At 39.5% G+C, this 13,311-nt stretch overlaps 1 protein-coding gene across 1 annotated transcript; it reads left to right on the forward strand.

Annotated features, from left to right (window-relative positions):
• The first annotated feature begins 270 nt into the window (after nucleotides 1-270).
• Nucleotides 271-3,715, forward strand: LOC134214197 (zinc finger protein 134). Its single transcript, XM_062693606.1, has 5 exons — nucleotides 271-538; nucleotides 596-1,829; nucleotides 1,895-2,328; nucleotides 2,390-2,497; nucleotides 2,930-3,715. Exons 1-5 carry the CDS (start codon nucleotides 521-523, stop codon nucleotides 3,296-3,298), a joined length of 2,163 nt encoding a protein of 720 aa, XP_062549590.1. The 5' UTR covers nucleotides 271-520; the 3' UTR covers nucleotides 3,299-3,715.
• Nucleotides 3,716-13,311: the final 9,596 nt, after the last annotated feature.

Here is a 13,311-nt window from a genome sequence, read left to right on the forward strand (position 1 = left end):
CTTGGGTGAACAACTCAGTTGAATTCAATTGACTTGCCAAAAGTTGAACATGTTCCAAGTGAATTGAATTGAGGTGCTTGCACGTTCTATTTGCGTTCGATTCAAGCGACTTGCTCAATTCACTCGCCTTGTATAAACGTAGCATAATGGTTTAACTATTTTTATGGATATTTTGGGTCACCCTGGCGTATGAGCTGAGAGTTAGCCCCTCATCTTTATTTATTGGTGCATATCTTCCTGCTAAATGTTGTTGTTTCTGTTGTTCGATGTGGACTGACGGCGGCGGAAAATATTTTTTTGGTCCTGTTCTATTCTGAATTTTTGGAATTTTCTGCATAATCACCGGAAAATATCGTTGTGCACCTTTTTATACAATTCTGTAGCGGAGATAGTGTTTCAGTCAAGATGATTGTGCGTGGAAGTAAAAAGATGTTCGTCATTAATGTAAAGTGATATTCCATCGGTTTGTTTTGCTTTTGTGGGTGGAACTGCTGCTGATTTTTCTCTCTGAATACTGGCGATGGAATCCGGGATAGCTGTAAGTTGTTCTTTCAAAATATGTCTTCGACTGAAATTAAGTTGACTACTTGCATAGGCATTCGATCCAAATGATCTAATCAGCTATTCTCCAGAAGCATCGGAAGATGAAGGAGAGCCTCCACCGGCACCGGAAATGTCAGCGCCGGAAGTTACTGCTTCTGAAGAAACCCCTGCCGAAGTTAGTACGGCCGTGGATTTGGCCGCTATTTCAGGAGAAGAAATTCAATTGCAAGTGCCATCCGTGTCCGTCGGATCAGTTGCTGGACAGGTGCGAAACCCACTAGATGGTGCCCGATTCAAATGCAAGTTTTGTCCGGCCTTCACAACTACTGCGGAAGATTTCATCAAACATTTTATCATGCATTTCGGTCGAAATCGGATATCCTATAAGCAAATGTCTCAGGAGGAGGCCCGAGCTTTACCAAATGCTTGTGAAAAGTTTGTTTGTGGGATTTGTGCGCGCTGCTTCGAAACCCGAGATGATGTTAAGGATCACATGATCAAAGATCACGGTTTCAAAGAGGCAAAGCCAAAAGAACCAGCAGAAGCTCCTCCAGCAATATTACCTGCAGCTTCCGGAGTTAAGAGAAAGCTTGATGATGATTTTGTAGATTCGCAGAAACTTCAATTGAGCGGAGATTCGTCCAACTCTTCAGACGAAAAAACCAAAGAGAATCATGCTCCATCAACGAAGTCTTCTGTGGCAGTGGTTCCTCAGTCCACGGTGTCAGGAACATCAGCGGCGGTAACCTCAACTGCAGTTGTTAGTCCAATTGCACCGTCGTCTGCAGTATGTGATAATGAAACGCCAAATGCCCCACCAGCAACTCAACCCCCTGTGACAGGAGGTCAATCTCATCCTGTTTCTACAGCTGGGGCTCCATTAGCGACATCGGTTTCAGCTCAACCTCCAAAGCTGGACGAAAAAGAGGATGCCGAATTGGATGAGTACCTGCAACCGATGACGCTGAAAGCGCTTAAGTTGAAATTGCTGGCGGGATTAAAACTGAAATGCCCACAGAAAGGCTGTGTCTATAAGTTCGAAACCCGAGCCAAACGTGATATTCACTTGAAATGTCACAATATAGAGCCAGCGCTTATTGGGCCCGGAGGACCAGTTCCAGTCGCTGGTTCGACAAAAGAAGAAAAGAAAGATAATTTCAAGTGTTATCAGTGTGCTTTGGAGTTTCCTCGGTGGAGAGAGTGCTGCCAGCATCTGTGGAAGCAGCATCAAATCGATGTTAACATGCTCAAATGTCCGGTTTGCGATGTGCGATTTGAGTTCGCTGGTTAGATTTTCCGAAGACAGTGTTACGCAGTAAGAAAAAGAAACTAATAAATATTCTACTTCTAGTAAAAGTCTACCGACATCTCCAAACGCATCGTCCGGTAAAGGCATACAGCTGTACGTCTTGTGGCAAGTCGTTTGCCACCCACTCGCAGCTGTTGGTTCATGAATCACTTCATAAGAAGCAACAGATGCAACGTGCCAAGCAGAAAGCCGCCGCCGGAAAAGAAGCCAGTAAAGATGAGGATGGAAAAGCAGTTGACGCCGACAACGAAGGCAATGGAGATGATGAGGCTGATGAGGAAGCGAATGTGGATGGCGAAAAGAAGACGAAAGTGGAAAAGTTGCCATGGTATGCAGAGCGAAAGTGCGACATCTGCGGCCATATGTTTGGGACGTCGAAAATATTGTCGAAACACATCAAAACGGTTCACCACAAGATTAAACCGTTTATTTGTAGCGTGTGTGGGTACAAATCGGCCCGAAAAGTTACCTTGACGGTTAGTGGTTAAAAAATTAAACGCAAATAGGATTATTATATTCTGTTTTTTTTATCAATAGATTCATATGCGACAACATTCGGGTCTTAAGCCGTTAGAGTGCAAGGAATGTCCATTTAGAACAGCAGATCCTAGCGCGTTGAAACATCACGAGAAGCGTCATACCAAGGTAAGCTAGTATTATGAGCGAATATGTATTTGTTGCTAATAGTCAAAGGTGGTTTAATTTTAAAGTGTCCCTAATGCCATTCGTTTTCCAAAGGCGTGAACGATTTTTTTTCTTGAAGGACATTCTTTTTTAAGTTCAACTTTAAACAAAATAATTCGCTATACGCAAATACTTTCTTAAGTATAGTATCTATGCTGAATACTTTTTGTCACTACTTAATAGTTTCCCCTAAAATAGTTTTGCATGAAAAATTCGATTTATATCTACAACGACTATTGTCTCACTATATAAAAGAAATGTATGGAACTGACAAGAGAGTATTAGCAGTAAACAGCAGTTTGTACGCAACAGCAAAAAGAACTATATAAATAAGGTTGTCTAGTAATAAGAGTTATATAATGTTGTTCCTAATAATCGTTCTCCTCCACTTAGGACAAATGGTATGAATGCAAATTCTGCGGCTTGCTCACCATCCAAGCCAGCGGTCTGAAGGCCCACATTCGGTTGAATCACCCGAAGGAGTACGAGACGATGAAATGTGATCTGTGCAATTTTACTTCGGTCAACCCAGAACTGTTGGCGCGCCATAAAAGCGACCACAAGGCCGGATTGATCAAGAGTGAAGATTCGCGGGATTCAGTTTCGTCGAAGCGCTCGAAAAATGCCCCGGAGAGTTCCTCGGACTGTTTCCTGCCCATCGAGAGTACTGATTCTGTGGTGCATGACGCCGGTGGATTCACTATTCCGGCGGTCATAAATGCGCCGGTTGCACACTCGGAGGAAACTCAGTTTCCCACTTGATAAGGTATGTGAATCGGCTCAGATTAGAGCATAAAAATAGCAACGATTGCGAATATAAACATGTTTACTCTATACACCCGTCGAGGAAAGTGCATGTTATTAGATATAACACAACAAGCAGACACAGTCATACTGCCGTTCTACGCAATTTGTCCCGTGAAAATTGGCTCTCTAAAAATGTATCCAAACGAATATCGATTTGTGAATTAAGTTAGGTAAAAACAACAGAGGAGCTTTATAAAAATTAACTTCGTACAATTTTGCGTAGAACGACAGTATATTTCTGGCTTGCATATTATGCGTGTTTTTTGTAAGTTGACTGCTTCAAAAGTGGCTTCTTTAAATTGTGTTTTATTTAGTTAGGTATTTTTTAAATTGTGACATGGTTCAACTAATAAATAAAGCACCCGCTTAAAATGTAAAATAGCAGATTTTAACATACATCGTGACTAGTTTGAAGATAAACCCTACCCTTCAGTTCATTGACAAGTTTTGACGTATCCGACGGTCTTTTTCATCCCGATCGAGACAAATTTATGAGAAAACAGGCCTGGCAGCGAGTCACTTTTTAGTGACTTGGTCACTATTTTGAGTCTAGTCACTATTTGCACACAAAAGTCACTATTTTCCGGAAAAAGGTCACTCAAGTCACTAATTTTGTATTGCCTGTTGTAAAAAAGTTTCAAATTCAAAACCATTTGTACTTATTTGATACTTGATGGGCTACAGCTCTTCGATGAACCTACGCCGAATAGAGTATCCTTTCTCCGCTGGACTCGATCGTGAGCCAATCGCTTCAACTACAAAAAGCCATCGTGTACGCGGCCTTCCACGCCTGTGGCCTCTTCCGGGTTACCTACTAAATATTATCTTCGCTTGACGTTCTTCCGGCATACAAACAACGTGTCCAGCCCACCGTAGTCTGCCGTGTTGTATAAGCTGGGTTAGGGACAGAAGGTCGAAGGGACAAATGGTCGAAAAGGACAAAAGGTCGAAAGAATCAAAATAAGATCAATTAGATAAAAAAAGGCGAAAGGGACAAAAGGTCGAAATAGACAAGCAACTGAAACAGAGAGAACCTCTGGTCTTTTATTTTTCACAATTTTTACAAATTAAATAAAATTCATTCAGTGAGTACCACTAATAAATGTATGTTTTAGTTTTCTAAATGTCACTTCGATCTGCCAAAATGGCGAACGCCGCACATCAAATACACCGGCGTGTATTACAAGTTGGCATATTTTCAAAGCGCGCGCCTGCGTGGCTGTGTCGTGTACTACTTGACAGATCGAATTGACATTTAGAAAACCTGATTTTACTTAATTGTTAAAAATAAAGAAAATAAATAATAGTTAAAAATAAAAGAGCAATGTTTTTGCAAACTGTATATGACAACTCTGCGCAACTTGCGCAATACAAGTTTTATTCATTTCCTAAATCAACAATCTTTTTTATCTCTATCAGACCTATCTAGATATTCAAAATATTATTTCAATGCAATGGGCAGCAAAAGAATTTGTTGAAAGCTGATCTTCAAATTCTGACTCGCAACAAATCAAAATTCTTCGTAATTGGTGACTTCAATGCCAAACACCGTTCATGGAATAATGCTCAAAGCAATTCCAACGGCAAAATTTTATTTGAAGATTGTTCTGCGGGATATTATACTATTCAATATCCCAATGGCCCTACTTGTTTTTCTTCCAGTCGAAATCTTTCTACAATTGATTTAGTTTTAACGGATTCAAGTCAGCTGTGTGGCCAATTGGTAACTTATGCTGACTTTGACTCTGATCACCTTCCTGTGACATTTGAAATCTCACAAGAAGCCATTTATAATCCAATCAGCTCTACTTTCAATTATCATAGGGCTGATTGGGATTTATATAAAACGTATATCGATAGGAATTTTGATGGTGATATTCATTTGGATACCAAAAGTGAGATTGACAATGCACTCGTATCTTTGACAAATTTAATTGTCGAAGCCAGAGGCATTGCAATTCCTAAATGTGAAATTAAATTCAACTCCATTATTATTGACGACGATCTTCAGCTACTGATCCGTCTTAAAAATGTGAGGCGAAGGCAATACCAAAGAACTCGCGATCCCGCGTTGAAAGTTATTTGGCGAGATTTTCAAAATGAAATTAAAAAACGTTTCGCTATCCTGAGAATAATGTCTCGAAGTTGGATCCCAGTTCGAAACCCTTTTGGAAATTAACGAAAATTCTTAAAAAACCTCAAAAGCCAATTCCAGCGCTTAAAGAGGGAAATAAAATTTTATTAACAAATGGCGAAAAAGCTCAAAAACTTGCTCAGCAGTTCGAGAGTGCCCATAATTTTAGTCTAGGTCTCACTAGTCCAATTGAGGATCAGGTTACACGAAGCTTCGAAGACATTCTCAACCAAGATAATGTTTTTGACCCTTCGTTGGGAACTAATTTGGATGAAGTGAGATCTATTACTAGAAAATTTAAAAATATGAAAGCCCCGGGTGATGATGGTATTTTCTACATACTTATCAAAAAACTTCCTGAGAGCTCTTTATCCTTTTTGGTTAATTTATTTAACAAATGTTTTCAATTGGCATACTTCCCAGATAAATGGAAAAACGCCAAAGTTGTTCCAATTTTGAAGCCGGACAAAAATCCAGCTGAAGCTTCTAGTTATCGCCCAATCAGTTTGCTTTCTTCAATAAGCAAACTGTTTGAAAAGATTATTTTCTATTTTTGCTGATGAGCAATTTGGTTTTCGCCATGGGCATTCAACCACCCATCAGTTATTAAGAGTTACGAATTTAATTCGGCTCAAAAATCTGAAGGATATTCGACTGGAGTTGCTCTTCTTGATATAGAGAAAGCATTTGACAGTGTTTGGCATGAAGGTTTGATTGTAAAATTGATGAATTTTAATTTTCCTCTGTACATTATTAAACTGATCCAAAATTATTTATCAGATCGCTCACTGCAGGTAAACTATCAGAATTCTAAATCTGATAGATTACCTGTAAGAGCTGGTGTTCCCAAGGCAGCATTCTGGGGCCCATTTTGTATAACATTTTTACTTCTGACTTACCTGATTTACCACCAGAGTGTCAAAAATCTTTGTTTGCAGATGACATAGGTCTCTCAGCCAAAGGGTATAGCCTTCGTGTCATTTGTAGTAGATTGCAAAAAGTTTGGATATTTTCTCCACTTACTTGCAAAAATGGAAGATTTCCCCGAATGCTTCCAAAACTCAGCTTATAATTTTCCCACATAAGCCGAGAGCTTCTTATTTGAAACCTTCTAGCAGACATATTGTCACTATGAATGGGGTTCTAATTAATTGGTCTAGCGAAGCTAAATATTTAGGACTTCTGCTAGATCAAAAATTAACTTTTAAAAATCACATTGGAGGCCTTCAAGCCAAATGTAACAAATATATTAAGTGTCTATATCCACTTATAAACAGAAAATCAAAACTTTGTCTTAAGAACAAACTTTTGATTTACAAACAAATTTTCAGACCTGCCATGTTGTATGCTGTGCCAATTTGGACTAGTTGCTGTAATACCAGAAAGAAGGCACTTCAGAGGATTCAAAATAAAATTCTGAAAATGATTCTGAAGTTGCCTCCGTGGTATAGTACCAATGAACTTCATAGAATTTCTAATATTGAGACATTGCAACAAATGTCCAACAAAATAATTTCCAATTTTAGACAAAAATCGTTGCAATCTTCTATTGCAACGATTAGCTCCTTGTACCCTTAGTATAAATTAGGTTAAGTTTAGTTTAAGTAGAAAACATTGTAATTCCTACATGGTTCAATTCAACCAGAGGAAATATTCTAACTGCCAGAGGCAATTGAAATGTATTAATAATAACTAAAAATGTAACATAGCAAATAAGGATGATAGTGTTAAGAAAACACGGAACACCTAGTCTAAGGGATGAATGCATGTATTAGATAATTAGCAAATAAAATTAGTTAAAAAAAAAATGTATATCGTGCGTCTTTATCTGGCATATTTGTATGACAAGGAGTCATCATTTTGCCATGAAGGAATGACACCCATCAGCATCAAAATCAACCTGGCATCACAAGGGCTTCCAATCACAGATGAGGAACTTCGAAAAATCTTCTTCGATGTACATGCGGAGTATGGCGTTTCTAAGAAGGCGACAATTGATGAGACAAACCTAAGAATACAACATCTTCAACACATAAGGGACAGCGTCAACAAATTTCACAATCCAAATTTGCAAAAGTAACGACTCATTTCGACGAGAAAGAGGTAAATATTTTCACAACCGACGTACTCCCAAAAACTTCTTCACCAAAACAGAATGCGACTGAAATTTTGATATATTGTCAAAATTTCAATCGCATGAAAAGCCCAGCCAAAATAAGGGAAATTCATAATAACATTTTAAGCTCGTCCTTTTCGGTTATTTTGGCAACTGAAACCAGCTGGGATGAAAGCGTAAGGAATGAAGAACTTTTTGGAAGTAGCTTTAATGTATTCAGGGATGACCGCGATTATAATAACTACCAAAAAATACAAGAAATAATAACTACCAAAAAATACAAGAACTTTGAACACGTCTGGGTGAAATCTAATATTGCAGGAGAAACCCATGTTTTCTCTTCTGTGTATTTTCCACCGGACAATGCGCAAACAATTTATTATGAAAACTTTTTTAAAAACTGCGGAAGAAATTTTATCGCAACTTCCACCTGAAGTCAAGGTACATATTTATGGAGATTTTAATCAACGCATTGCTGATTTTATTCCGGATTCAGAGAATGAGCAAATCCTACTTCCAGTTGTTGGGGAAAATTAAACACTACTGTTTATATTTGATAGAATTGCCAGCTTAGGGCTTAACCAAATCAATCATATTAAGAATCAACAGAACTGCTGCCTAAACCTTCTATTAACGAATATACAGGAAGATTTTTGTGTGACAGAATCATTGAATCCCTTATGGAAAAACGAAACATTCCACACAGCTATTGAATACTCTCTGTTTGTTCATGATTATCAAAAACCCAGGGACTGTGACTTCGAAGAAGTCCTTGATTACCATAAAGCAAACTATGACGACATAAGACATAAGCTAAGTAGATTAAACTGGAAGCAAATTTTAGAGAATGAAGGGAATATCGAATCTTCCGTTGATGTCTTTTATAACATCATTTTTAATATTTTTACTGAAGAGGTTCCAATAAGGAAAAACGGCGGAACGGAAATTCGAAATATCCAATTTGGTATAATAGACAGATAAAAAATTTAAGGAATCGCAAACAAAAATTACATAAAAATTACAAACTAGACAATTCGAATGAAAATATCTAAAATATTTAGACATCTGCGATCAATTAAAACTAGCAATTGATGTAGCATTTGAAGAGTATAATACGAAAACAGAAAACGAAATAAAGTCATGCCCAAAGAACTTCTTCAATTACGTAAAATCAAAATTAAAATCAGACAATTTTCCCTCATCCATGTATCTAGATGAACGCGTCGGTAATTCCTCGGAAGACATCTGTAATCTCTTTGGAGATTTCTTCCAAGAAATATACACCACCTTTTCGGAACAAGATCGCGACCTTGATGTTTTGCGCCTGTCCCAGAATTTGTTAGGGATATTGGTGTTAATCAGATCATTGTAAACGATATTCTAAACGCTTTAAAAACATAGATGCATCTAAAGGCTCTGGCCCTGACGGCATTCCACCGGTATTTTTGAAGAGTCTGGCTAAAGAGCTGACGGCACCTTTATTTTGGCTCTTCAGATTGTCACTGGAATCCGGAAGTTTTCCCAGGGTATGGAAAAGCTCTTACCTTGTGCCCATCTTCAAATCGGGCAAAAAATCGGACATTCGTAATTACCGTGGAATAGCCATTATCTCTTGCATTCCCAAACTTTTTGAATCTATTATTAATAAAAAATTATTTTCACAACTTAAAAACAGAATTACAAATAAACAGCACGGATTTTTTAAAGGTCGCTCAACCGGAAGCTCTGTACACTGACTTTAGCAAGGCGTTTGATCGCATTGACATTCCATTGTTACTCTACAAATTGCAAAAAATTGGAATTGAGCCAGGACTCCTTAGATGGCTTGAATCTTACCTCACAGACCGGCAACAAATAATTAAATTTAATAGAAAGAAATCCAATCCCATTCAAGTCACTTCAGGAGTTCCACAAGGCTCCCATCTTGGCCCTCTTTTATTTATATTGTATATAAATGACATTTTCCCCATTCTCAAAAATATAACGCTTTTAATTTATGCCGATGGCACAAAGTTATTTATGGAAATAAAACATATATAGCCTTTACGTATACTTTGTATACGAGAAAGGCAAAAATGAAGGCGACATTATCGTATTCCAGAATGAAATACAGATGTTTTATACATGGTGCAGGAAAAGCCTATTGCAACTAAATGTAAAGAAATGCAACATCATATCATTCAGCAGAACAAGAACAACACCAAATACACAAATTGTACTAGGAAACAAAACTGTAGAAAGAAGTGAAAGAGTTGGGGATTTAGGAGTGATCTTAGATTCAAAACTAACTCTTGTTGATCACTATAACAAAATCGTTCACAAAGCTAATAATATGCTAGGCTTTATGGTAACTTATGGTAACTTTCAACTTTCAGGATCCCTACACAATCAAAACACTATTTCATATGTACGATCCATACTGGAGTATTGTAGCATTGTATGGTCGCCTTACTTAACCACACATGAGGAAAGAATAGAATCAGTACAAAAACAATTTCTACTATACGCTCTTCGTAAATTAGGTTGGACGTCATTTCCTCTTCCATCTTATGAATCACGTTGCATGCTTATAAACATACAAACATTGAAACAGCGTCTAGAGTTTGCAACGGTTTCATTTGAGATACTATATCTCAACGTGTTGACTCAACTGAAATTTTGTCGAAATTAAATTTTTACATACCACTCGGCTACTTCGACATAGGACATTACTTTTCACTAACCACCGCCGAACAAATTATGCCAAATTTGGACCTCTTAACCGAATGATGGCTGTTTATAATCAACACTGCGAAGCTATTGACTTAACAATGTCTCGGCATAACATTAAACAATATTTTCAAAAAACAAACATAAGAAATTCAACAATTTAAATTCATAATTACAAACAACTTTAGCAACAAAAAAAAAATCATAATCTACTATAGCATTACGAAAGAAAAAACCCTGATTAATCCACCTAGCGGTGATGGTGCCTTTCTCGTGCATTATAAAAATAATATTTTGGCCATTACTCTTGAGCCCATAGTCCGATCTGGCCAATTTTCAATAGGAAACAATGGGAGAGTATTCTGCGTCGAATGCAACTTGTTGCAAGTAAATCGGTTAAGGATAAGTGCCTGAAAAATGAGTGACATTTTTTTACTCAATTTTTTTATAAAAAAAGTGGTATTTTGGCCATAACTTCCGAGCCCATAGTCCGATCTGGCCAATTTTCAATAGGAAACAATGGTAGAGTATCCTGCGTCGAAAGCAACTTGTTGCGAGTAAATCGGTTGAGAATAAGTGCCTGAAAAATGAGTGACACTTTTTTGGGTGGGTGCGCACAGACACACACACACACACACACATACACACACACACACATACACACACACACACACACACACACACAGACATCACCTCAATTCGTCGAACTGAGTCGATTGGTATATAACACTATGGGTCTCCGGGCCTCCTATAAAAAGTTCATTTTTGGAGCGAACATATAGCCTTTACGTATACTTTGTATACGAGAAGGCAAAAAAAAACATGTATATGTATTTGTACTAGTCTACGTCGGTTGACGAAATAAATAAATAAATAAATGACGTGCAGAAGTGTTTCCGATTGCCCTCTTGGAAAGTCAAGTGATCGATTACAGTGGTTAAAGATCAATTTCGTCCGTGCCGCGTCGCGGTTTCAGTGATCCGCGATGAGACGAGAGATTACTTTTCGTATTGACTATTCGAGTTTCCCAGTGAAGCCGTCATTCGAAAAGGTTCATGGCTTTTTCCGCGCGGTACTCGACCTAAAGAAAGAAGAAGTGTTGAGACTACAGTCACAGAGGTGAAAAATGTGCGTTCGTCAGGGTTGACAACCTGGCGCACGCACAACGAATACTGCAAGAACATGATGAGAAGCATGAAGTGGAGCACGCGGGGAAGATGGGTGTGTAGAGGTTAAGGTGCACGACCTGCTAGAAAACGTCCCCGAAGAAAAAAACGTGGAATTTTTTAGTGCGTTCGGTGAAGTTTTTTCGCTGCGAGAGCTAACATGGGGAGAAGGGTTCGAGTTCGATAGGATACCGCTCGGCATTTGGTCGGCCCGAATGCTAGTCCATCGAAACATCGATTCGTGGGTCAAGATCGATGGACAACAGACCTACATTGTTTACAAGGAACAGATCGTCTCTTGTAAATACTGCAAAGAGCAAGCGCATACTGGCATATCGTGTGTCCAGCACAAAAAGCTGCTAGTCCAGAAGAGCTATGCGAACGTGGCGAAGCAAACTGGGTCAAGCAAGACAACCACCAAAAAAGGCGAACGGCGCAAAACCGGTCGGTCAGCGTTCTGTCGCTCCACCACCAGCATCGCTGGATGCTTGCCCCGAGCTTCCACATCCGTCGATTCAGACCGAACCGTCTAGCTTAATAAACCCAACTGCAGGCCAGCCGACTGCGCCCATTGCACGAACGGTGTCTCCCAACCCGTTGCACACGAAACACGCGCAGCACATCGTCGTCGTTGCGCACACAACCACAGAGCGCTGAAGTGGTCTTGGTTGACATATTCAAAAAGCCAGCAAACGCGTTGCGATCGAAAGACTAAACCGCCGGCAACGACAAGGACGATTCGTCCACATCGACGAGAAGTAGCCAAAGTCGAGGACGCTTTTCTGGAAGAAACAGCGATACCACGACGAGCAGGATGTGGACTTTCTTCCATAAATGGCTCTCACGTCGTACAACCTCGCATCTATCAACATTGGAACGTTCACGAACCCCACGAAACTTAACGCACTCCGAACCTTCATTAACAGCCAAAACCTCGACACAACCTCGGTGTGTCTGCAAGAAGTAGAGAACGAACACCTTTTGCCTGACTTTATCGTTTTCGCGAACGTGAACCACCCGAGGAGAGGCACAGCTGTTGTGGTGAAGATTCACATCCATGTCACTCACGTGGAGAAGAGTCTGGACAGCCGACTAATCGCGCTGTGAGTGCACGACACGACGATCTGCAACGTCTACGCTCCCTCCGGCACTGCACAGCGCGCTGCTAGAGAAGAGTTCTTCAATGGCACGCTTGCCTATTATCTCCGCCACCACACCGAGAACGTCATCGTAGCTGACGATTTCAATTGAGTGCTGCGTGCGTGCGATTCGTCCAGCCCGAACACCAGTCCGTCGCTCAAAACAGCTGTACAGCAGCTGCAACTACATGATGTGTGGGAGAAGTTGTGTCCACGTGACATAATATGGTGCAGAACTTCATAATGCTGCTCACTGCCATGTTTGAGAAGTTCAGCCGGGAGCTGGTCTTTCCACGCAGCTTTATTGTTTTTCAGCTCTTTAATAGCTTTTCTAACCTCATCTAGTGTAGGCGATTCCACAGCTTGTCCATCATCGCTAATATTTATTCTGTTCACCGATGCACCGCCACTTCCATTATTCAACAAAGTCTCCTGGCAGCCACTTCGGTTTTATCTGTCAGCAAATTGGGGAGGTTCCTTCATCAGTGTTGCCACCTGGAAAAGTTCAGAGAAAAAGTAGAATCATGGAAATTTGACATGGCATAATTTAGAAAATGAGAATTAAAATGTCTCTATAACGTTATAGATTTTTTTTTGCAAACAATTTTTAGTTTTTGGGGTTAGAAATTCAACAACCTTAAGCATTAACTGCTTAAGGCCAGTATATCGACTTTAAAAGAAGAGAGGTTACGGAATTTTGTTCA

This window comes from Armigeres subalbatus, chromosome 2 (genome assembly GCF_024139115.2).
Source record: "Armigeres subalbatus isolate Guangzhou_Male chromosome 2, GZ_Asu_2, whole genome shotgun sequence".
In the NCBI taxonomy this organism is placed as follows: domain Eukaryota; kingdom Metazoa; phylum Arthropoda; class Insecta; order Diptera; family Culicidae; genus Armigeres; species Armigeres subalbatus.